At 40.5% G+C, this 25,541-nt stretch overlaps 1 protein-coding gene across 4 annotated transcripts in view; it reads left to right on the top strand.

Annotated features, from left to right (window-relative positions):
- arap2 (ArfGAP with RhoGAP domain, ankyrin repeat and PH domain 2) overlaps positions 1-25,541 on the top strand; it is a 141,454-nt gene that overhangs the window by 76,140 nt on the left and 39,773 nt on the right. For all 4 annotated transcript variants that reach the window (XM_042511854.1, XM_042511851.1, XM_042511853.1 and 1 more), the window contains exons 14-16: positions 195-369; positions 11,470-11,595; positions 20,059-20,203. In XM_042511854.1, the coding sequence (XP_042367788.1) occupies positions 195-369; positions 11,470-11,595; positions 20,059-20,203 (446 nt within the window). The remainder of the gene's footprint in view (positions 1-194; positions 370-11,469; positions 11,596-20,058; positions 20,204-25,541) is intronic.

Below are 25,541 nucleotides of genomic sequence, written 5' to 3'. Positions count from 1 at the left end.
ATGAATAAGATGTGCGGCCATTACAAATCAGCCTCGGGAATCTGAGTTACGCATATGTCAAAATTAATAATCCAGTTTTACCCCACACATGTATTATTGACAAACTGTATAAATGGTCTTGACCTCATGAGACCCATAACAGACCGAGCACATAGAAACTCTTCATGTGCTCCTTTTTTTGTATGTGTGTGCAGGCGCTGTGTGCAGCTGTGGTGTTGCCTGACGTGCTGCAGACCATGGCACTGGTGTTCAGTGGGGCAGATGTTATGTGCGCCACCGGGGATCCGACCTCCTCCACCCCGTATCTCTTGGCTCAACGCGCTGGACAGAAGCTACAGATGGAGTTTCTGCACCAGAACAAACTCTCTGGTAAGTTACTATGGGTGCCTCATTATCACATTTTAGCAGTTTACATCCACAACAAAGCTAAATGTATCACTTAAAATTTAAAACAGTATGGGCCCTATTTGTTGAATCATTAGCGTATGGTCCAAAGTCCATTCAGGGCGAGTCCAGCTCCAAATGTATTTGCTAAATATGCACTTGATGGCTTCATACAGGCTGATGCTGCATGTCCCGGGCTAAAAATTAGCTTCCTCAGCGATTTCACTCAAAAATACCTCAAAAAAGACACAGATAGTTCATGAGGTGATGCAAAGGAACCAAAAAAGACACAAAACAACCAAAAATCACAGAACACTATCATAACAGACCCGATCAGGAAGACAACAAAGATATGCTAAGGAACTGCAAACAGACACAAAGTAATGTCAAAGAGTCATAAAATGTCCAAAAACTGACACAAAATAATTGCAGAGACACAAATAACCACAGAGACACAAAATCCCCATAAAAGAAGACCACAAGGAGATACAAAGAATCTGCAAAGAGACACTTAATAGTTTTTTAATAGATACAAAACAACCAAAAAAGACACAAAATGACCACAAAGAAGCAAAGCTACCTAAAAGAGACACAAAGTGGCCCCAATAGACACCAAACTACCAAAAGACACGTTAAATGATTCTGAAGAGTCAAAACCATCACAAAGACTGTGGTTCTTGCTCATGGGGGGGGGGGGGGGGGCTTTTGCATTATGGTGCTTAGGGAGCCCATTGTGTCAGAATCCACCAATGTTTGGTTCCAACACTGTGGATGCATCAGTCCTGTATTTGGCTTGAATGTAGTTAGATAGCACTTTGCTCTTCTTTTTTGGAAGTCATACTTGCTTACTACTGTAGCTTTTAAGCGAGTGAGCCAGGCATGCAGGCAAACACAATGTTAAATCAATCTCTCATGTTTTGGCTTTTTGGCATCTGCATGTATTTTTTTTACACAATTACTGTAAACAGTTTTTATTCAGTAACAAAGGGAAAAAAGAGTTCCAGCCAGTATCCAGGAAACTTTTCCAGGGCCAGTGTTGAAGCCAGGTGAGGTGCTAGACAACTAAAAGTAGCTATGAAACAGAATAACTCATATATTCTCCTGGACAGACCTGAAAAAGGAGCTGACGCACTCACATAAATCTGTGAGAAGGCCTTTAAACTAGGTGTGCAAGTTGGACTTTTACAACCATCGGCGCCACATATATTCAGCCCATTGTCTTTATACTTTAACGAGCCAATCATGTTTAAAACTCACACTCACTGCTGCGCCGCCACATTTATAAAAGCACAGTGGGAGGTTTTTTTCCGCTGCCATGAATAGGAAATGAAGGCAGAAAAACCCACAAATTTGAAGCCAGCGAGTTTTGAGGTTAAAAAAAAAAAAAAACTCTCTGCTCCTTTCCCCCAACTCTCCTTTGTATTACCCACCTCGTGTAACCGGCATCGGAGGCTCGGCACAGATGTGCTGTGTTGTGCGGCTTCCTCGTGACGGGTGTGTTTTGTTTGTGTGGTTGCACACGGGGCTGATGATAGGAATGTGTTAGATTAAAGGAGCGAGAGAGGCCGTTGGCTGGGGCCGGGGGGAGAATTCTAGGGGACGGTATTTTACATAATGTATGCGCCGCATCTGTGCACACACGCTGGCACTGAGCCTGTTAGGGACTCCTAATTGCTAGCATGGGTCACCTGGTTGCCATGGTTATGGCCATTACTTGGAGGTGTGCTAGAAGACGCACATCGAGAGAGACAGACGGACACACACACATTCACGCGTATGGTATTGTCCATCTGAAATGTGTAGCATGCAGGCGGTGTATACACTCATTATGTGTTCAGGGGTTGTGGCTTCATCATTAACAAACGCACAATATGGAGCTAACCAGAGGCTCCCTATACAGACGGATGTCCAACTAAACTGACCAACTACTGCAGGAAAGAAGGACGGGTCAGGGAGGTTAGCAAGAACCCAAATGCCACTGTGACAGATGCACAATGTTCCTCGGCTGCAATGGAGATCTTGCCTCAGGGTCAACAGTCACTGCAGCAGGATGGGACTATATAGCAGTGTGACTACAAGGAAGCTGCTCCTTAAATATCACTTTTTCCACCAAAATTAGCGTGCATATGCAGGTTTTTTTAATGCAGAAACACTTGCTAAAAATAGGCGACTCCTTTCCCATTGCCAGTAGACCAGAGCTGTGTGCACGGCTCTGCAGTGGTGCCCTTATGATTTTTTAACTTGTGTGTCATGTTGAATGTCACAAAGGTGCTAGAAAACAGGTTGTTAAACAGTAGAAAATCTGTTAATATTCAGTATCCTTTTCAAACTCAGTGTGGACTAATTTGGAACGATGTTCGAGTGCTGCCTGGACTAAGACACCAAGACAGACTTTATTTTGTTTTATTTTTTTTTGTGGGGACTATAAAGCAATGTGACCACAAGGAAGCTGCTCCTTAAATGTCCCTTTTTCCACCAAAAATAGGATGTACGTGCAGGTTTTTCTGCATTTTGCAGCCAGCTGGTGACAAACAATCTCTTAGAACATTAAACTGTAAGCTAAACTATGTTTCTGAAAACATTTGAAGCAAGAAATTGGCAACAAAGTTACAGAATCTTGGTTTGTATTTGCTTAGCTCTGCATAGTTATACCGTTATCGCAGTTTTTTTCACCCTTCGTTTTCACTCCTTGTTCAGAAACTCTCACTATTACAGCTAAACACGGCATTTAAGGCAAGAAATAGGCATTGCAGTAACATAATCTTGATAAATATTTGATCAGCTCTGCTAAGTTTTACCCTTTAATCAGATTTCGGTCCGAGTTTGAGAGAGAAGTGCTGACGTTTTGCCTTACGTAGCGTAATCCTGTGGATGGGGGACAGGGGGATATCGTCACTGGCTAGATGAAGGGAATATAACAACAGTTCATTTACATGTACTAACCACATTGTTTTGATACAATACTGGTTAAAAAACAGTGAAACATCCCTTTTAAAGTCTTGCACTCAAGCTTCACTGCAGTTTGGTGTGTTGTAAAATCACCACACATCAATGTTCTGTTTGGTTTCGTAATACCTACCTTAGATGAGATTTTGATAGCATTCATTCAGAGCTTTATTCAGTTAAATTTGGAAACAAATGCCAGTCATCATCTTCTCTTCAGTTGGCAATATTCTGTAACTTTGCAAAGAAGCTACAGGGTTATATCACTACACACAGAAATGAAGTACTTTTGTACATTAAATTATGAGGCATGATACTGAGAATTATTGACTGATCCCAAGTGTGTAATTTACAGCTTGATCGAACTTGTGTGTGTTTCAACACTGCTGTACAGGTGACAATATGTACACTGGAATCCTTTCTTGCAGGGTTAAAAGCTGGTTTTAAAATACTATAAAAACATAATTATAAGGACAATTTGTCAAACTACAGTGAAGAAACAGACTATTATGTGGTGCTGAATAAGATTATAAGGCTTCGCACAAAACACTGTCCAAATTCCCTATTTGACATTTTCCTACAGCCGGACACATTGTCACTTCACACAAAGCTGCTGAAAGTCGCGTCTCCATTGTTTTTGTGCATGCAGCCCCCAAGAGTTTCCAGCAAACAGAAAAAAGACTTGTGAAAATTTTGATTAAACAAAAATTGAACTTTTTCAGTTGTTATGTCTGGCGGAGACCGGGAACAATTCAATACCCACATGACACCATCCCTGCTGTATAGCGCACTGTTGACAGAGTGAAGATAGAGAGAAGAATAAAAGGAGCTAGCAGCCAATATCGAGGGCAAAACAGAGAGCGGAGTTGTTGTAGAGTTTTAGAGACCTCAGCTTGGGGGCACAGTTGAAGTTCCACACATGCAGGGTAACATGAGGACACATGTAAGTACTTCATCTGTTTGCAGCAGTGTTTGCTGTCATGGCATTATGTGTATTCCTCTTAGTTTTCTCCTTTTATTATGCCTCAGTGCCAGTGATGGCCATGGTTGGAGGCATTGTGTTTTTGGCTTGGCTGTCCCATTCTCAAGAGTGTGATATGTTAAGAATGACTTGACGGAATTTTTTCAAATTAGGCACAAACATCCACTTGGACCCAACGATGAACTGGTTAGATTTGGGTGATCATAATTTAAAGGTCAAGGCCAGTGTGACCCTGCATCCGTCTCCTTATGGTGAACTGGATATTTCGAGAACTGCTTGAGGGAATTTGTTTAATTTGGCACAAACATTTGCTTGGATTCCATAATGAACTAAATTAAATTTGGTGCCGTGTTTTCAAAGACGTGGATGTATTCTCTAAATGCAACTTGACTGGTTTGTGGAGGCATACCACTGCTAGGCAGTAATACTAGTTTTACCTTATAAAGCACAACACAGGTGAATGTCAGGCCTTCATTCCACCACCACATGGTTCTGTAAACAGTATTTATATTGAATAATATGATGGCAAACATGGTTCTTCTCCAAATTCAAAAACTCTCCCTCCAGTGGGAAAGTAGGATAAGCCGGCAATAAACAATCGTCACCCTGAACAATCCTCTTAACAACCGAAGTCTAAATTGGAGTATTTCTTAGTGTGAAGAAAACAAAGCAGCTGCGTCTCTTCACAGTGTGAATCGCGCTCCCAGTTTGTCGAAATAAAAATAGGAAAACCCTCCATTTCCCCTGGATATCGTGTATCAAAACAAAACTGTCAGCCTGCGTCTCTTAGAACCTCCTCACTGTCCCTTCTCTCCACCGCAGCTCATTTGTAGCTGCAGCATTAGGACATCCAGCACTTCATTAGCTCCTTCTCTCTGCGTACATTTGAGTGCATGCATGCAGGCCTCTGCGGGCTTCTCCGTCCCGCTCACACCTGCTCGCCCCAAAACACCCTGGGATTCTGCAGGAGCATTCATTTACATATCTCCATCCCAGATTTCATTATAAAAAAGCCAATGGCAGCTCTCCAGGGCAGTGTCTCGACGCATCTTAGGAGCCCCTGAGGGTGGCTTCGATGATGGATCTATCCCTTATAGTCAAAGGCTTCCACTGAGGTGGTTTATTGTATATTTTTAGATTCCTTTATCATTTTTCATGTCTAGTATGTTCCCATATGTTACACTCTGTAGGCTACATAAGCCAACATAGATGAAAAAATGTGAAATATGTATATATTATAAGGTCTGATGTAAAACATTTTTCACACTGCTTTAAGGAATAGTTCAGATTTTCTTTAAACTGAGGTTTTGTGAGGTACTTCAATGACAATGTTTTGTGTTCCCTTACTACTGGAATGGGAACAGTTAGAAATCAAATGAGTTATAACTTTGAAACTAAACAGAAATATAAATTATAGTCTCTTAGTTGGCCCCCAAGCTCAAAATCCCAATTTGTGTCTGTTCTTCATATCTCGCCGGCTAATTTAACAGGTACACTGACGGTTTTGCCAGTGTTGCTGTCACATCCAGGTCTGCGGCTTAAATGGGCAACACAGAGGGCTGGTTTGGCCAACAAGCAGTTTATTAACACACAAAAGAAGTTTCAGTCTTTGGATATGTCCCTCTGTGTTGGTGCCACTGGTCTCCTTCTGACTGGACAGACAAGTTGGTAATTGGTTCCTAAACGCTACAGGTGGTTAACATTAACAACTGAACTCCATCTGCTACTTGGCCTTGGTAACAACCCACAGATATGTTAGATCTGTTTATACTCCATCTTAAGAAAAACATATGAGATCAGATTCCCATTAAGGTTGGGTGATATGACAGTATATATACTGGGCAAAATCAGAAATGTGTCCTCTGGTAAAGATTTTTACAGTAGGCAGACTATGTGGGAAACCACGGCAGGACTCCTGCGCGTTATCATGATCTCATGTGATCTCATGACCTTGCAAACAAGAAAGTAGTTTCAAGTCTTTTGATTTTATCTCAAGTGTCAAGTAAGTCTCTTAAAAAGACTAAAACTGTGCCTATATGAAGACATTTTGTGTTTGAAACCCACTAAAGCAGTGTCCTCACTGGATCTAAGTGCTGCTGTTTGCTGAACTTTGGTGGGACGCATGTTTGTATTTATATGTGCCGCTCGCTTTGAAAGCACCGCAGTGGCTAAGGAACAGCTCCTAAACAGTTTTCCACTTTAGGGCCTCCCAGAAGAAAGCAGTGTCATACTTGTCCCCAAACAAAAACTTCTGCCATGAAAACTATTTGTAAGATGCAAAACTCATAAAAAAAATTCTACAAATAGTCTCTTTAAGGTTCAAATTGGATTTCTGCACCAAACAACTTGTGTGTGTTGCAGCAAAGACAGTGAACCCCTGCCAGCCATCACACTGTAAATTGCCGGATAAAAGCATCAGCTAATGCCTAAACTGTAAACAGAGCAATGTAAACATGTAAATTGTGTTTTATGGCGCTTCTTCACTCTACCCAGGAGGCCATTGTACTGTAAAACCAAGCTAAGCAGCGCTGCCTCTCACTGTCGACATCATTCCGCTTCTTCCTAAATGACACACCACGGATTTGGAGGCAAAGAAGTTTTATTGTTGCCACCCTAGCATCCTTGACGCCTCCAATCTCTGAATCTCGCGGCACATTAAAAATTTATCCAGCAGGCTTTCTGTGTGGATAATAAAAAGATGAACACAGACACACATATACACAAACTCTAAATCAGAGGCCACGTTTCATCTTGGGTCTCCATTCCACCCTGTTGTGAGCAACATTGCAAAGGCTCTGCCAGTTTCTGCAGTGCTTGTTGACGTTGTTTATGTTTTTAACCAATGCACAAACTCACGATGGGCTGTTAGAGGGTCAGGAGGTCACCAGCAGCTGCAGAGTGTTTTTTTAAGTCTTTCTAATTAAGGCGTTTTCCCTGGTGGAGTGTCTGTGTGTGGATGGTTTTAATTTTGAAGCGCTTTTAGCTAAAAAGTGTTTGTGTGGCCTCTGGCTAAACAGCGCGCTGAATAAATTTCTTTCTGTAATCATGTGAATGACTGTTTGTTTTCACACTTCCTCTGGCCTCTTTTATCTTTCGCTGACTTGTACATGCTATCTGTGCTTGCCTTGCATATGTTGCCATTTGTGTTACTGTCTCCGTGTGTGTGTTTTTGTGAGCGAACGGCTCTGAATACCCCGCTGTCCACTGCTTGTCGGAGACCACTTTGTGACCATTGCCGTGGGCGACCAGATGGCTAATTGAACACTCTGTCATGTCACCTCCCTTCACTGGGGACTGGGCCAATCAGCACAGGCCAGACTTCTCAACTGCCGCCCCCACAGACATCACAGTCCCATCTTAACAGAGTCCAGCTTTAGGGGCCCAGAGGGACTGTTTAGTCGGCTCACAGAGAGAGCCTTGTTACAACTGATACAGCATCAAGCCACTGGCTTATTTACATTCTCCCAACCTGAGTGCTTCGACTATTGTGTGTGCTGGTGTGTGTGTGTGTGTTGGACTCACTTCCCTGCAGTTTGCTGATTAAATTCTGTCAGATTCCATGTATTTATGGTGCCGCTATTGGCAGACACATTGTCCGTGTTAGATTCAAAGCGAAATTACAGATGTTTGTACCCTAATGTCACCCCGGCTTTATGTCACACAGCTCCTGATTGGCCCTGCTTCCTTGGCATGGCTTCAGAAATATATTGCACTTGTTGTAAATGGTTACAGTGCATAAAAATGCCTGTGTCAGGCCAGATATGGGGGTGTTGTTGATTTGCAACGAGCTCGACTGATCATGGATGGTGGTGTATTTGTTGTTGTTGTTTTTTTATAGTCGTCATTTATAATTACCATGTTGGAAGAAAAACATTTTTGAGTATTTTTATATCAAATCCCTTATGCAAAAAAAGTAAATATATTGTTGATGACTCATCTGGTGGTTACATAAATGTATCCAATCAAGTGTGATGTGGCCTGACAAGCTAACTCCGCCATAGAAAAGAGAGGATTTGACTAAAAAATACTCAAAAATGATCTTTTAGTGTACATATTTAGCACATAATGAGAAGAGAGGTGAGAAATAAAGTCAAAGAAACAGAATTAGATTTTTTTTGCAGTTTTGTGAAATATGTTTTTTTGTAATCACCTGAAATACCAAATCATGCAAGTGTAAAAAACTTTTTTGTGATAAGTGGGGATTTTTTTTTTAATTGAAATGTTTTTATCAGTTGCATTTTATATTCGCAGTTTCAGTTTTTTTTAGGGTTAATGGAAACCTGCCTACTTTCACTTTAGTGGGGAAACTGTTTACAAACAGTAGCCGACTTTTAAAGATTATTCATATTATTCATGGGCTCTTATTATCATCACTTAGCAATATAAGACTTTAAAACATTTTATTTAGGTGCTTACATGTTATATGACACCCTTTTTATTTACTCTTTTAGAATAATATGATAATGTATTCATAATATTTGACCTTATTCAAGTATTAATAATGTGCGTGTGGACACAGTTAATTAGTTTGACACAATCCACATAGAGAGCGTGCACATATTCAGAGTGAGCTGTCTTGTTAAATGAACTGATTGTTTTTCTCAGTTGGATGATACGCGGCCCTGTGACGAGGCGTCGCTGGTGTCAGTAAAGGGTGGAAATGTCGCTTCAATTAAAAGTGGTTTCAATTAAAGTTATTTTACCTTGCTTGATGAGGGAGCTGGAGGTAGTGGAGATAAAATCTGTAAGATATTGCCAAGGCTCTGGCAGAAAATTGAACCCCAGAATTGAAGCTAATTGAATTTGAGAACGATAAGGTTGAATGTGGGGAGCTCTCAAAGCTGGCATAAAGGACGAGAAGAGGGGGTGTAGAAGAAAAGGAGAAAAATGTGGGAGGAAGGCTGCTAATTTACATGGACAAAGATGAAGAAGGGACGGAGGGTAAAGCTATTTTTTTTATAGATACAGTACATGAAGGTTTGTGGCTTTTAACACTTTAAAACCTGAGCAAATTGGCTTGATGCGGGAAATTAGTAACAAAAGAAAAAATGACCCATAAATTGACAAGACAAGAAAATGACCTGAAAATAAAGAATACATAAGGAAATGACCTTCCAAAGTTGTTAAAGAATATTAATTCTGTAACACAATTTAAAATATGTAATTATGATAATCAAAATTAAGTACATCTTTCCCTAGCTTTTGTCTTTTTTACCTTGACAGTTTGCCCCTGGCTTTTTAATGATAATTTAGAAAATCAAATAGTTTCTTGCAATTTCTGGAATATTCCAAGTTGCTTATGGCCTTTTTTCTCCATGTTTCTAAAAGAAATCATACCAATTTGTTCAAGGTTCAAAGAGTTAACATGCTATTTTTGCCTTAATAGTCATGACTAAATAAACAGTAGTTTGTATGATCATGTTTTATGCTCTCTGTGGGAAAAACAGATAATACTGTGCATCTTCATGGATGCCTGTGGGGAAATACACACCACATGGAGGTCAAAGTTCAGGTTCAGCAACAACAGTCATCAGCAGTGTGTTGCTCAAGGGCACTTAAACAATGGAGCCTCATTGAGCCATGAATACACGTGACAGCTTCACGGATAATTTCGAGATAATATGTTGTTGCTGCAGTAATGCAGATATGACTCTGTGTCCGCTGAATGGCACTGTGGGACTGCACACATGATTTATCAAATTTTGTATTTGGCTGATGATTAAGTATCCTCACTGGAATCCTGTCATGATGACATGAAGACAAATTTTTGTTTTCCAAATGAATGGGTTTTTGTATTTGAGATTTTTGTCTATAAATAAATAACAGTGGAATACACTTTGTTGTTGTAGACATCAAAGTGATTATTTTATCTTATTTGCCGTGGTCCTGCCCGCGGCTCTGATAGGATCGTGGGTTACGGTTGCACTGATGCCCTGGTCCTGACTGACGCCTACAATTGTTTCCATTATTATTAGTCATACCTCCACCGTTATTACACATATGATTGTTCTTGCCACATACATAAACTACAACATATGCATGTAATTTACATTATATAATAAACTAGATTTATGAATATTGTCTTTTACTGTTGTTATATGTTATGTTATTGTTATTATTGCTGTGGTGCATCTTTACCTCTCTCTCTGTCTTTTGTATCATTTTGTCAGATGCTACTGTAATTTTTTTGTTCTTTACGACATCTGTTGCACATCTGTCTGTGTAGGGAAGAGGGATCCCTCCTTAGTTGCTCTTCCTGAGGTTTCCCTTTTCTCTATTTTTTAAATTGGGTGTTTTCAGGTATTTTTTTCACAGTCACTGTGGGGGTCCAAGGACAGAGAGATGTCGTATGTCAGTGAAGCCCCCTGAGGCAAATTGTGATCAGATTGTATTTCTGTTGAATATGTCTGGTTGTGTTTAGAAGCTATTATAAATGATTTTTCAAGGGAAACAGAAGTAAAAGTATGGATGCATATTCAGTGTGCAATCCAGGTGTTGAACCAAACATGAAAAATAAGTAAAAAGAGGTCCAGTTATCACTTACTTAATGCACCAGTGACGTTTTGACACTTGAAACGTCACTTCAGACATCTGATGAAGACCTGTCTTGTTCGAAAACGTCACTTTTGTGCATTAAATAAGTGATAACTGGAGGTCTGCACTGTGTGAGCCGAATGAATTATTATTTTTCAAGGGAGAAAGGGCCACTATAGTCCATTACATCCATATGACAGCTGCGAGTACATTGCTACATGTAGCTAAATGCAAACATCCATAGTAGTAATAATAATCATAACTACAGACCTTTTTTCACAGCTTTGTTAAAATCCTTTTTTCGTTCAATCGAATGGGGTTTTAATTGATGTATTTCAATTAAAAAATGCCACTTTCCTCAACCTATAAAAGACTGCTTAGCCCTGCTAAGCCCCAGCTTATCTGACATTTTCAAAATTACGGTTTTCATAACACTGTTCAAGGACTCACTGGGGGTCATGTAAGGCGAAAACCATATTTAAAATTGGTACTTTCAGCTGCAGGTGGAGGTGAAATGAAAACACAGGAGTGCAAGAGAGGCATCAAAGTGGTGCCCTGCCACCATTACATTAATTGGGGGAAACCATTTCCTGTGTCATTTACTCCGTCTCCCCCTCTTATTGTAGATTTCCCCAGACTCGAGCCATGGTCGGAGAGCACCTCCCTGTCCGATGCTTCCCTTTTCATGGATGGCTTCCTCTACATCTCCACCGGCCCCGCCAAGACAACGCTGGACCGCCGGGGAAGAGACGGTGAGTCTAAATGACACTTTTGCAAAACGGGCAAGGACAATCAATCCATCAATCCATTTGTAAGCAATTTAAACTGCGTGTTTGTCAGAGGTCTACTCCAGTTAAGCGCTGAACGATCAATCAGTGTCAGTCTGTCAGTTGTCAGACTGCCAATCGTTTAATCCGTACACCAAACAGTCCAGTCAAAACGATCAATGAATCTGTCTTTCAAATGCATTGGTCCTCAGAGAATACTTGTCAGACGGAAAGATGTTGTCAGACGACCCGGCAGTGAATGCTCAGCGGAAGTGCGGATAAATTAGGGACAGATTTAAAAAATTAAGATAGAAATAAATAAAAGAATTTCAGTCCTTTCTAAATCCACCTGAAAGTCTCTTCCTCCAAAACTTCTGAATGTTCTTTTTTTTGTCTTCGAAGGCAGTTTAAAACTTTTAATCAGGCTCCGTTTCCCACCCCAACTCCTCAGCTGCTGCTGCACCTCCTGCTCTGCAACGGTCCCACTTCTCCAAACAGCTGGAGCGTTTCTTGGGCCCATGGGTAATTAGGAGAAGGAGCTGGCTTTGGATGCTGCCCCTGGGGAAGGGGGTTATGGGGAAGGTGGAGGAGAAATGGGGGTTTCCGGGTGGGGGTGACAGCTTGCAGCTACCTGCCATTTGAACGAGCTGAATCTCCTACATCTCGGGCGAGACATCCATCTCCATTTCCATCAGCCCACACAGGCTCTGCTCTCATTGGTGGGTGTACTTGCTGGCTAATGAACAGGGCTGAGGTCTGGGAAATTGCCCCTTAGAGGAGATGGGGAAAATCCTCACCAGTGTCTATTGAAATTCTCATTATTTGCAGAGATGGAATTTATTTCCATTTCATTTGTTGGAGGTTAATTCCAACATATGGCAAGTTGGGTGTTAATTTCATAGTAGCTGGTTATCATTTCTGTTCGTTATGATAATGTTGCACTCGCCAACGTAATTGCTGAGATGTGGGAGCATGGCGACCTTACTGGGAGTCTAATCTGATGGGCACTGAGATGATCACACAGGCTTCAAACAAGCCTGTTTTAGAGCTGAACCTAAATATTAACCCTTTGAAACCTGGAAAGACAGTAGTTTTGTGACTGAGTTCAGATGCTTTAACGTTCATTTAAACCTTTGAAACAATTCTTTGAGCATAGTTAAAAAGGCAGTGAGCAACCCTTTCAAACCAAGCAAAGAGGTTTCAAAGAGTAGAAAGAAAATATATATTTTTAGCACTTTCTTGAAGTTATTTTCTTATTTTTATTTATTAATTAATTTTAAACTGTTTACAAATTTCTTGCTAATCTAATTTTTTGTTAAGTTGCTTTCAGGCTCTTCCCATGTACCGGCTCAGGTTTGACTGAGGTGAGGTTTGAATGACTCCCCATGTTCATGTGGGCTACTTGCAGAAAAGGAAAACTGGCTGCTATTATCGAAACCCACTGGTGTGGCAATATGTGGTTCAGCTCTCGGTGAGCTCCTGCTGTAGATGGACTAACGCCACAGGTGTCCATTTTGTCGAGGTCCATTTTAGCCTCCGTGGTGCATTTTGTACCACTTTCACACACTGCGCCATTCCAAAGTTGTCTCCCTTTAAATAAGTGCTCGTAATATTTCGGCCGATAAACACCCTGTTATGTCATCTATTATGAAGAGCCGTGCAAGTTTGGCTTTTGTGCTTTAATGGCGCCTTAACTGCAGCTGCAGCTGTTGAAAAATTCAGAGGGGTTGGGTTTAAAAACTTCTTCAATCACGAGGAAGCGCTGTCAGGACTTTGCAAGCGCGGAGGGATGAGGTATTTTTGAACGTACTCCAGGATGCCTTTCGCTCCCAGGCTAATGGTTAGATGGTCTATAGATACACCCAGGTTCTTAATAATTCATAGGTTGTGCTCAGGGCTTAATAAAAGCACTCTGCCACAGCATCTTAAACTTTTTTTTTTTTTTGTCTGGAGACGACTCCAATCGGCTTTCATGCTTCTTCGACTGATGGGGGTAAATTGAGAGTACGACATAAATTAATTTGGCAAGCAATTTTGGTAATGGCCTTGACAGAGGTGGCATGGGGGATCATTGTGCCAGTCCGACGTAATGAAATAAAATACTGTACTACTTAGCGTTTGGCAAAAAAAAATACAGGGTCGATGCTGCTGGGAATAAAAATTAGGATTATAAGAACAGTATTTCATTTGTGCTGGAATCGAGGATTATTCTGCAGTGTGCCGCCACTTTATTAGCTGCAAGTTTACACAGTTGATTCTAGCGCAAATTAAGTCCCCTCCTCCGAAAGGGGCTGAAAGTGACTCATGCTACTTTCACATTAAAGAGTGTGTACATGCTTCGTGTGCGTCCACGTGTGTTTGTGTGCTCGTAGGAGTCTCGAGAGGGAGTGAGGCAGTTACTGTCTGAAATGGTGAGTGGCAGCGGGGAAATGGCACCCGTAATTTCTGATTAGTTTTGTCTTTTCTTCATCAGCTGCTCTCCTGTTTTCACACAGGAGAGAGAGCGAGAGAGAGACAGCGAGAGAGAGGAGGCGGGGGAGAATTATGTTAACAGTTTTATTGAGGACACAAATCTGAACATTCAATTACTTGCAAGTTTTTGATAATAAACCAAATATCCTTTAGCTGTCAAAGAGTGTTAAATGATTCACATTTTTGTGTTATTCTGTTTTATATTTTACGAGGAGCACACAAAGCCTGTCTAAACAATTTGTCTTAATCTAATATGCTTTTGGAGTGCTCGTATTACTGCTCGCATAAATGCAGCGCTGTTGCTTGGGCCAGAAATACATGGCGGATTTTTTTTTCCCTTCCTTATCTTATGCCATATCTGTCCATTCCTCCCTGTAATGAAGTGGGCTGTAATTCTGGCACAGACAGATCGTTCAGATCCCTTCAGTTTCTCGATTTCCATTTCCAGCCCCCCTGACAAGCTGTCCAGCAGATGTCTTCATCACAGATATTTTAGTCTGATGGCGAGATAGGCAGAAGATTGGCGGGAGGGGGAGATGTGGGAGAGCGAGGCAGGGAGGGTGATTCAGCGGAAAAAGGGGCACAGACGGCTTTTCGATGCATACTGAAATGTCTGTGCAGTGTCGATAAAATAAAGTTTAGGGGGACAAATCTGGAGCTGGAGACACAATCAGAACTTTTGAGTAAATATGTTATTCTGTGTCTTCATTCAGTCAATGAACAATAAGACGGTTTAATTGCCACATTGATGACTTGATTAGTCTAATCAACCTGCTAGTCTTGCATACTTGGAATTTACAAATTGACAAAGTGAGAGAGGAGGTGAAGACGGTAAAAAAAGCAGAAAAGAGAGATGCAATGCAGGGAGCACTCTTGGCGTTCAAGCTAATTGGGCCAATTTAGCTGGTGGAGGCATATATAGCGCGGTCGGCTTCCGCTCGCGTTGTCTCTGGCGGCTGGTTGCGGACTCCCGCGGAGAACGGCTGGGCCGCAGGGCCGCTGCTGTGTGTGGGGAACAGCTGGCAATGGACGCAGCTGCTTGATTGTAAATCAAGCAGTATTGTTCCCCCCAATGCACGGGTGCTTGTGTAGAAGCTAGTGGTATCCCACCCGCTAAGGAAATGCTGCACCACAAACAGAGAAAGCAAGAAGGATGCGTGTGATTCGGTGCCATGCAGGTTTCTGATAAAGCCGGTTTCCTAGTGCTGAAGGGATCCAAAGGCATTCACTGCTGCGCTAGGAAGCAACTTCTGCCATAAATCACAGCATAGCTGAATAATAGTTACATTCAACTGAGGGAAAATCATTACAGCTATTCCACATTTACACTGCAGTCATTATGGTGCTGCAACACCACTGCTAAGTGCTCCATCTGGGGTCACATTGGTACAACTCTCTGCCTGGTTTCATGTATTATTTTTCTTTCAGGCCCCAGAAATCAGCGGAAGAACAGCCAGAGATTGCTAAAAACATTTAGGGGCAAAAAATCCACTAAAAACACAGCAAGCGGTCCCTAAAAAACAACCATATCTGGGGGCTAAAAAGCAGCCATAAAAAAAGCCATAAGTCGATAAAAAGAACCCACCTTTAGGGGCTGAAAATCTGCAGGAAACACAGTGACAGGTCCATAAATAACACATCTAGGGATTAAAAAGATGCTGGAAAGAGAGCCTCAGGTCACTAAAAACAGCCCACTTTTTGGGATAAAATTCCACAGGACATACAGCCATGGGTTGCCAAAAAGCACTCATGTTCTGCAGGAAAACACAGTGATGGGTCCATAAAAAACAGCCATGTCAAGAGTCTCAGAAGCTGCTGGAAATACAGCAGAGGGTCCCTAAAAAAGCCCCCATTTGGGGTCTAAAAATCTTCAGAGAACACAAAAATTAGTCCCTAAAAAACACCCTTTTGGTGGCTGAAAATGCAAAGGAAACACAGTGAGGAGTTGCTAAAAAGACATATGTCTAGGGGCTGAAAAGCAGCTGGAAAAATACCCATGGGTAGCCATCTTGGGGCTAAAAATCTGCAAAAAACACAGTAACAAGTATAAAAAAACACCCACATTTAGGGGGATAAAAATCTGCAAGAACCACAGCAACAGGTCCTTAAAAGCACCCATGTTTAGTGGATAAAAGATCCACCAGTTCTTTGATAAAACCAGTTTTCTTGTTAAATTTCTTGAAAGAATTCAAAGGCATTCATTACTGCTTTGTGAAAAACTAAAACTCGCTGCAGCAATTCCTCATTTACGGTACTGAAATGTCAGGCACACCAGTGGTTTTTATCTTGGGTCATATCGGTACAACTTCCTGCCTGGTCTAAGATTTTTTTTTTTACTCTCAGGCCTCTGTGAAAATGTCTAATTCCTGTCATCATCACCTCCTCTGTCTTCTCCTCGGTCCACCAAATCCCTCATATTCATTCATTCAAACCGAAAAGAGATAACTGTATCTGAAATTACATTTGTCAAACATTTGTCGTCTCTCAACACCTTTTGGCCCCTCTAATCCCTCTCCTTCCCAACCTTCTGTGTCCTCAGTCTTCAGAAACTGGTCGGTCGAGCCCATTCATGTGTCCGCACGTCTGGACTGAGGGTCCCGCAGCAATTTGCCTCCCAGATTCACATTGGGATTTTTAGTGTCTTTCTCCTTGGAGTTGAGAGGAAATTAAAAATGCCTCCCTCCTCCTTTTTCCTACAGTGTGGGTGAAAGATTTTGTCAGACGTAGGTCAAGGAGAGAGCATCTGGATGACATGTGTGTCATCATGAAAATTACATCTATTAATGGTGTTTTAGGACGTTCGAGACAAAGTGATGTCTTCTGCGACCCCTTTCCATTGTTTGTTTTACGTTCAAGGTTAAAAATAAAAAAAGGGGGTCCAATAATTTTCCCCACACAAAGGGACATGAAAAAGAAACATAATTTTTTTTTTTAGCCCCCATATGTTTTTATTTATTTATTTTTTGCAATCCATGGCTGTTTTTCCAGCTGCTTTTCCATCGCCCCCATTTTTATTTATTTATTTTTTTAATTATCTGTGGCTGTTTATAGAGCGTCATAACATAATGTATCTGAGGTTTGCAGAAATTTAAAATGCAAACATTTTTTTCTGGTTATTGAGTTGGATTTTGTCATTGGAAAAAGTAAAATTAAATAAAGAAATTGTCAATTAAACACACCATTTCCTACAATTCCCTATCCCTACAATCATCCTCAGATTTATCTCATGTCCTCTGGACAGTACCTGTTAGTATTTGTCGGTACATCACTTCGAACGTAACCTCTGTAACCTCAGAAACCATTATGAAGCAAAATGTCTCAAAAATCAATGGCATTACGGCTTTTCCAGCAGCTCATAATAGCAATTGACTCCAGTTAGAAAATCAAGTGCGCCTCTTAAGAAGATGATTGTGTGAGGGTTTCAGATTGTACAAATGAATCCACTCAGTTATTACCCTATTAGAGGAGGAACAGAGGGAAGAAAGGCAGAATTACAGGAAAAATATTGCACAAAATAAGAACATAACTATCCCCCGGTGGGAAATGATGGACATGACATTTCCTGCAAAACCCTAAGCAATCCAGGGACACATTTAAAACGGAAGTGAAGTGCATTATCCTCTCCGTCACCAAGACAACAGCGCATCCCGTCTGACAGATTGGATTGGTAATGACTTTAAATACCAGAGTTTCTCTTTTTTTTCCTCTGGTTTCAGATAAAGATGATTTTTCAGCTGCAGGAATTATTATTATTTTCTCTGGAAGTGGGGTCAGAAGAACTGTATTTTTTAAATGCCACAGTAAGCAACTTTTGAAAAGGAAAAAAAAAAGACCAATATCTTGTTCGTCAGTTTTCAAGCTGTTTGTGTCCAGATTGGGTTTTTTTTTTTTTTTTTTTGGAGACGGAAAAGACAAAGAAAGAGCTGTACAGAGAGGCAGCGCAAGGGTGAATAGAGCGAAACTGACATCCTCCTTTCCTATGCTTATCACATCCTTTTTCTTTTAACAGCCAGTTGTAGACACTTCCTTTTTTATTGGAACTATATCTGTTCCTTCAGAAACATCACACACAGTTGGCAGAGGAATCCACAATTAGCATATTCATGAGACGAATACAGTGGAAACTTTGGAGTCGCAAGCGACAGGGGGTGTTTGTGTGTGTGTGTGTGTGTGTGTGTTTGTGTGCGTGTGTGTTGAGGAACACAAAAGCAGATGGCACGGTGACTTTGAAAATCCAAAATTAGGTATGTTTTCATGAACTTCATGCTCATTGGCTATGTAAATCGCACAGTCAGACAGTCATTAAAGACAATGCTGTATGTTTTCCAGCGTTTTCCACCGAGATCGTGATTGAAATCTGCTCGGCACTCGGAGTGTCACATGCAGTGTACAGTAGACTTGACTCAGTTGTCCTCTAATGGACAGAAAAATGAGGGACATACGTCATCTGAGTGCAAAAATGAAATCTGGTGATGCTGCCAAGACTTCTTTTGTTGATTTAGGAAAGAAGGCCACAGTCTGCCAGTTGTCTTTATTTTACTAATTGCAGTGCGGATGTTCTTTTTTTCTCGCGCGCTCTTATCTCGGATATTGTTTCTGGAAGGATGTTCACTTCACGGCCTTCAGGTGGTGTTATCTCTTTGGATACAAACAACTTGTGTTTTTTCTTTAGTTAAATGCACCCTAACAGAGAAGGAAAGTGACACAGCTGTGATGCACGGTGTCTTATCTCCGAAGTTTTAAACAATTTCTCCTCAGTGCCGCGTTAGCTCGCAGAGAGTCATTAGCTGTGTTAAATAGGGTTGGAGTGGTGCTAATTGTTCACAAACCAATCACTAACATTGCAGGCTCTAATTATTTTCTTTTTCTGACTCCACGAGAACAATAGCCAGTTTGTTAAATTGTATCAGCATGCAAATGTTTGGCCCTATAATCCAACAGAAGCACCAAACATATTGGAGAAATCGGGGTGCATATGGAAAGGAGCTCTACATTTTCTAAAGTTGACAACAGATCAATGTAGATGCACTGATTGACAAATTTTATGTCAAAACCAATGATTAAAATGTTCATTTCATTAGTTTTTTTAAGGAGAACACACATTAATCACACTTGGCGGGTTTCCATGACAGATTTGCACCTGAAATACCATCTTGTGTGAGTGTAAGAACTTTTTTGCGATAAATGTTTTAAATTGATGTGTTTCCATTAGCTGTATTTTATATCTGTGATTTCAATTTGCGCAATTTGAGGTTTAATAGAAACCTGCCTTGTGCCAGTGTTAGCCAGCTGCAGTCCTGTGGCAAGATGTCTTAAAACCTATAAAATGATAAAATCAACAGAATAAAGACAGCAGGATGCCATAAAGACAGCAATAGCAATAACAAACAGGAATTCTTAAGACAGAGCACAAGCCATGCAACGAAACAGCAGAACAGCAACAACAAGCAAGCAGCATGAAGCAACGACATAAAGCTAAACATTACATGCAGAGAAGCAATAGCAACAAGAAACAGCAATAGACAGAAGCAGAGAAAAAATAGTCAGAACGTAGACCTCGACAAAATGTTCAAAGTTACAGTTTTTGTGTCTTTTTTGTCATTATTTATTTTCCTGCTTGTTCCACGGAAACAGAGAAACCTTCATTTTAAAACATATAACTGAACTGTTTCAAAGTCATTGATCTTTCATCGCACTACAAACAACCTTTCATAACTTTGACTTGAAAAACATCTTTAAAAAAAACTGCTTAAGAAGCCTTTTTACTATGAGTAATATATCATAATTCAGCTGCTTCATACAGAGAGTAAATACAGGTGTATTCAGACAGATGGCATAAGAAAAATAATGGGTGTGTGTAACAGGTCCCCTTTAAGTTAAGTAGCTAAGCAGAAAGAAGCATGACAGTCGTATTCTGTTTTAAATCTATATGTGTCTGTATATTTCTGTGCTTACATGACTATATTTGTATTTCAGACATGGCCCGTCGTTGGTGTACGCTGGAGGGCGGCTTCCTCAGTTACTACGAGAACGAGCGATGCCCGTTGGCCATCGGCAGGGTGGACGTCACCGAGGTGGTCAGCCTGGCTGTCAGCAACACAGAGACAATGACTGGAGCTGGGTATGAACACACACACACACACACACACACACACACACACACACACACTAATAAATGACATACATATTAGAGCTGGGACAACTTGCTTACTTTCCAATAATTCGATACTATTTCTATACTTGGTTGATGATTCGTCATATATTGCAACTTTTAAGTATTGCAGTTCTGCAAGTATTGCTGTTTGATATTACTGTTTATTGCAATGTTTGTTTATTTTTTTAATAGAAGACCATTGGGAAAAAAAAGTTTCTGCAGTCCATTGGCATCTCCTTGCCATTAGGAGACTATTCAGCAACAGCCTGATTTTATCAATTCAGGCATTAAAAAATCATCTACAAAATACAATAAAAAGATGTTTTATGAGACTTAAGTCCACTGATCCCCCCCAATAATAATAAAAAAGACAAAAAAAGCAGGAGACAAAGAGAAAAATGTAAGAAAATTTTATTTTATAAATTATTAAAAATTAATTATTTCATTAAAATTATGTAATTTTATTCATATATGTTAAGTTAATTACATTTTTAGCACTTTTTTCACACCATTTTATTCCTTTTTTAAAGACCATTTTTCTTTTTTAATATGTGCTAATTTTCACGTAATTTTCTTGTAACTTTTTAGTAATTACGAGCTCATTTTAGGTAGTTTCTTGCAAAGTTGCTCATTACCTTCCTCCCATGTTTTTGAAAGAGATGAAGCCAATTTGCTCTGGTTTCAAGGGCTTAGTATAGATTTCAACAATTTAAGTTAAGCCTTGAGAAACACCTCAATTCAACTCAATATGGTTATTTGACTGTTAATATTGATACAAAACATTTAATATTGATTTAAATCCAGTGCAGTAAGTGATAATTTACATTTAATTTAAACTTTACTGCAGTTCAAGCTGCATATAGGGCTTCATTTGCTCTCAGCGTTTAAGTTTGCTCTCATACACACAGACACACAAACAGTCAAACCCATTTAAAATGACACTAAATCATATTTTAAATGTGACTGTTCATGTCGTACAAACACAAACGCCTTTAAATGATTTATTTTCTTTTATTCGGCTTTATTACAATTTACTGCACACGTGCAATAACATAAACACACAGACATGTAAACATAGTTTCTCTCCATTGTCATACGTCTCATTAGCACAGTCTTAACTCGGGCATTATTCAGTTTAACAGAACCTATCACGGCTTTACGAGCGCTATATTTCCTGTTTACTTTGGCGCTGGAGATGCAAGCAAACGGCAGCGTTTTTAACTGCCCTCCCTGCGTTCACTAACGCCTCCCCTCTCGCTGCTCAGATTATGATTCAGTTAAAAAGTTGCTCTGACAACAAACTTTTTGCTTTATTTCTTTTCTGGAAGAAGAAACAGATGTCTCGATCCTTTCCCGCTCTCCCTCTCCTCACTCCCATCGGGTCGGACCGCATATGTATGTGTTTATGTGTGTGTTTATGTGTGTGTTTGTGTGTGTGTGTGTGTGTGTGTGTGTGTGTGTGTGTGTGTGTGTGTGTGCGCTTCCCGAGCGAGAAGCCTGATAATGGCTTATGATTTAAGCATAAGCCAGGTCCTTAATGACAGCAGCAGATGTTATGAAGAGGAAACAATGCTTTTATTTGTAAGTGTTATTCATACAGCCATTAAAAAACACATCTGGCCAGCTGAAACTGTGACCTTTCTAATGACCTGGACACAAACACACAGTCATGACAGGTTATGCCGTGTGTGTTTGTGTGTGTGTGCGTGCGTGTGCACCGACGCTACAAAGCCACCATTTTTAGCCCGTCGCATACATCCCTGTCACAGGTCACGGCGTCGCCCCCGGAAAGGCTATTATTTCTCTGTCGCTCATAATGGCTGTACGTTTCACTAGATTAAACTCACTCCTCTCTCACTCCGGCAACTTCCAGCGTTCCCAGCATGCCGAGCGGGGACGCCTCACCTCTTGACTGTCTGCCGCTCATGAATATTAACGTATGCAGATGACACACTCCCACCAGCAGCCTATCGCCTCTCTACAGGAGGCCGTAGGTGTCGCTTCCATTAAGCACAGCATTTGGGTAATTTCAGCGTGGCAGAGGACACCGTGAATTATTACAGCGCGGCCCCGACACATACGTCTGCTAAAGCCGAATATTACACTCCTAAGGAATTAATGCAAAGGGAGCATGTTGGCTGGTGATAAGTTGAGGGACTTTTTTTTTTTTGACTCATCCACCCCGTCTCGACAAGAATATTTCAGATCCTGACCTTCAAATTCAACAAGCTTTCTTCTCTTCCTGTTTTTCTGTCGTCTTTTTTTTTTGCACCACTTCATTTCTCTCTTTCCCCCGCTGTCTGCTTCTCACACACACTAACAAAAATAGCAGTTTTTAAAAAGACTTTTAGAAGGGCTTAGGTGCTAACTTTGCAAGCGAGATGGGTTAGATATACGAGGGCTGGGGAATTAAGGCTTTCTCAGAGCACAGGGAAGCCTTAAGGAGAAAATAAAAGGCAGCGGAAATACATATAGATGCCTCTATGCTTGTTTAAACCGCAGGTGAATCTTGTGCGGCAGATTCCTCCTCAAGGAAATGTGTGAGTAAGCTCTGTCAAACTTTACTCCACAACAGAGGATACGTTTCCTTACTATAACACTCTCAAAAAAGCACACGAGCCTGTGTACTGTTATTTGCCTCTGACAAACCAGTGAGGATGCATTTTGGATACCAGATTAATACTGCTCTTATCCAAAATAATTTAACCCTTTGAAACCTGAGAAAATTTGGATGACTTTTTTCAAAAACAGGAAAAATGCAGCAAGCAACTTAACAAGACATGGCCACAAAAATTAGCAAAAAAATTGTCAGAAAAGTTCAAGAAAGACAGTCAAAAAAAAATTGTGGGACATTTCTTACCAAATTGGTCATCACCTTTTATCCCCATGTTTATAAAAGAAATCAGACCACACTGTGAGTTTTCAAAGGGTCAAACCATTTATGAAAGGTCTGTCATGTGTGTGTGTTCATCTTAAAAAAAATTGTTCTTAACCGCAAATTCGCATTAATCGATGAAATCAACTTATTGCTCAGCCCTGCTTTGAACCCATCAGCTATCCTTGACGACATTTCAGCTTTTTATTCGATTTTTTTTCAAACATATCTGTATTTATATGCCAGAATCTGTTTTATAGAGATGAGCCAAAAGGTTGACTCGACATGTCTCAAGTTGCAACCTTTAAAAAATGGGAGTTGCATAGAAGAAGAAGTTTTTAATGGGATATCTGTTGGCTCTATCTTACAAAATATTGGCCAACGCCCACAGAGGCTTTATCAGTGTCACATGATAGCTGATGGGTTCCAAGATGAAAAAATGTACAGCATCTCAGACGTGATATATAATCAGACGCAAACCGTTTAAAATTGCAGACACATACAGTTCAGGAGTGCATCCTGTCTGATGATGGCGGTACGGTACCTTCAAGATCTTCAGTCCTCATGTTTTTTTTTTCCTGGACGTGATTGTTTCAACACCTGTCACTCTCTCGCTCTTCCTCTCTCTCCTCTCCCCAGCCACTCCCTCCCTGTGGGACGCTCATAATTCAGCGTTCATCTTTTATCCCTCCGTCTTCTCCCTCTGTCTTAACCATTTGCCCAACACGTCGCCGCACCCCGCCGCCACTCTATCCCTCCCTCTCCCTCTGGGACCCCCTCTAACAAGCACACCTGCTGGCAAGGAGAGAGCGAGGAAGGGGGGAGCAGGGTGGGAGTGTGAGGGAGGGTCACGTGAGGGCACGCAAACACCCGTGTCTCGCCTGTTCCCCTGACAGGCGTGAGAAGAGAGCGACTCAGCGCTGCCGTGACCCCCGTGACACGCCACCTTAAACACCCATCGCTGTAGCATTTAGAGCCTCCCTCGCTGTAGCGTACCGATGGAAACGGGGCCATCGCTTGGCAGTGTGTTCAAACCATTAAGATAGTGATACTCTGACCTTTGTACCTCCACACTGAGAGAGAGACAGAGAGAGAGAGAAAGAGAGAAAGAAAGAGGCAGAGACGACAGGAGGAGAAAGACCAACTAAGATTAATAGCTGCCTTTTTGCTTCCGACAGCAACGGTTTCGCCTGCGAGTGTGTGTGGATGAATGATTGTGGGAGTGCATGCATTTTTTTTTTCCGAAGGATGATATAGTCGCTGTGTATATAACCTAATGTGCACATACATTTTTTTGTTCACGACCCAGGGGACCGAATGTTCCTGACTGACACACGCGGAACAAAAGCACATTCATTCATGACAGTTTCAAGGCAAAAATGAGAATATCTTCAACATATAGCCTGAGCTCTGTAAGTTAATGAAAAAAAAGACTTCACATAAAAAGACCAGAAAATATACAGAAATCTGATTCAATAAGTCATATTAAATATATATATCTATACAGATTATAAAAAGTTATTTTATTATTTATCTGCTGAGTAAAATACATGTACCAACTATCTTCATATTCAAGCTGAATATGATGAAATGTCATGGACACACATGTGGAAAAAAGCATTCAAAGAATCTTTTCCTTTCAGTGCCAAAATAAAGAAATTCAAATGCTCAGAAATACGCCTACTCACAGGGTTCCTACGCAGTATGGACATGTGAAGTTTGATTTTTGTAATTTCAAGTTAGGAAGAAAAGGAAAAGGAGCGTGGACAGTTTTTTTTGTTTCCAGACTACTGTTCCTATTCTGTTGTCAGAAATACAAAAATAGAAACATTTAGAGTGTTTTTCAGAAAACAAGTCGCATGGGGAGCATGTAAACAAGACTCACCACAGTTTTTTTAATTTTCAATTTGTTTAATTTTTTTACGTATGATCTATGGAGCCAGATCAAGGCCAAAAGATTTGTTTAAAAAAATGCGGGAAAATGGATTGGAAAAATAAATTTTTAAACTGAAAGTTCAAGTTTTGATCTTAAAATAAATCAAAAACATTTTCATAATAAAAATTAGTATAGCAAAAAAAAAAATTATTTCTGTATAATTTTGATTTAATTCTGGTATTTTTTTCACACATTATTTATTTTTAAATATATTTCATTCGAAATTAACCTTTTCCTAAATTTACATTTTATTTTGATTTTTTTTTAATAATTTAAGATCAAAACTTGAACTTTCACTTTCAATGTTTTTTTCAATCAAATTTCTTTTTTTTTTTTGTTTAATTAGCAAACCTTTTGGCCTTGATCTGGCTCCATAAACGTCAGGATGTCTGTTTTTAATTGCATGTCTGCAGATGTGTACAGATTCTGGTGCCTGTTTCATGCATGCATGTGTGTTTGTGAGGACACCTTCTGTCCCAGATGTCTAATTGTTG

This window comes from Plectropomus leopardus, chromosome 23 (genome assembly GCF_008729295.1).
Source record: "Plectropomus leopardus isolate mb chromosome 23, YSFRI_Pleo_2.0, whole genome shotgun sequence".
Taxonomy (NCBI): Eukaryota; Metazoa; Chordata; class Actinopteri; order Perciformes; family Serranidae; genus Plectropomus; species Plectropomus leopardus.
This window is presented reverse-complemented; position numbering and strand designations above follow the sequence as displayed.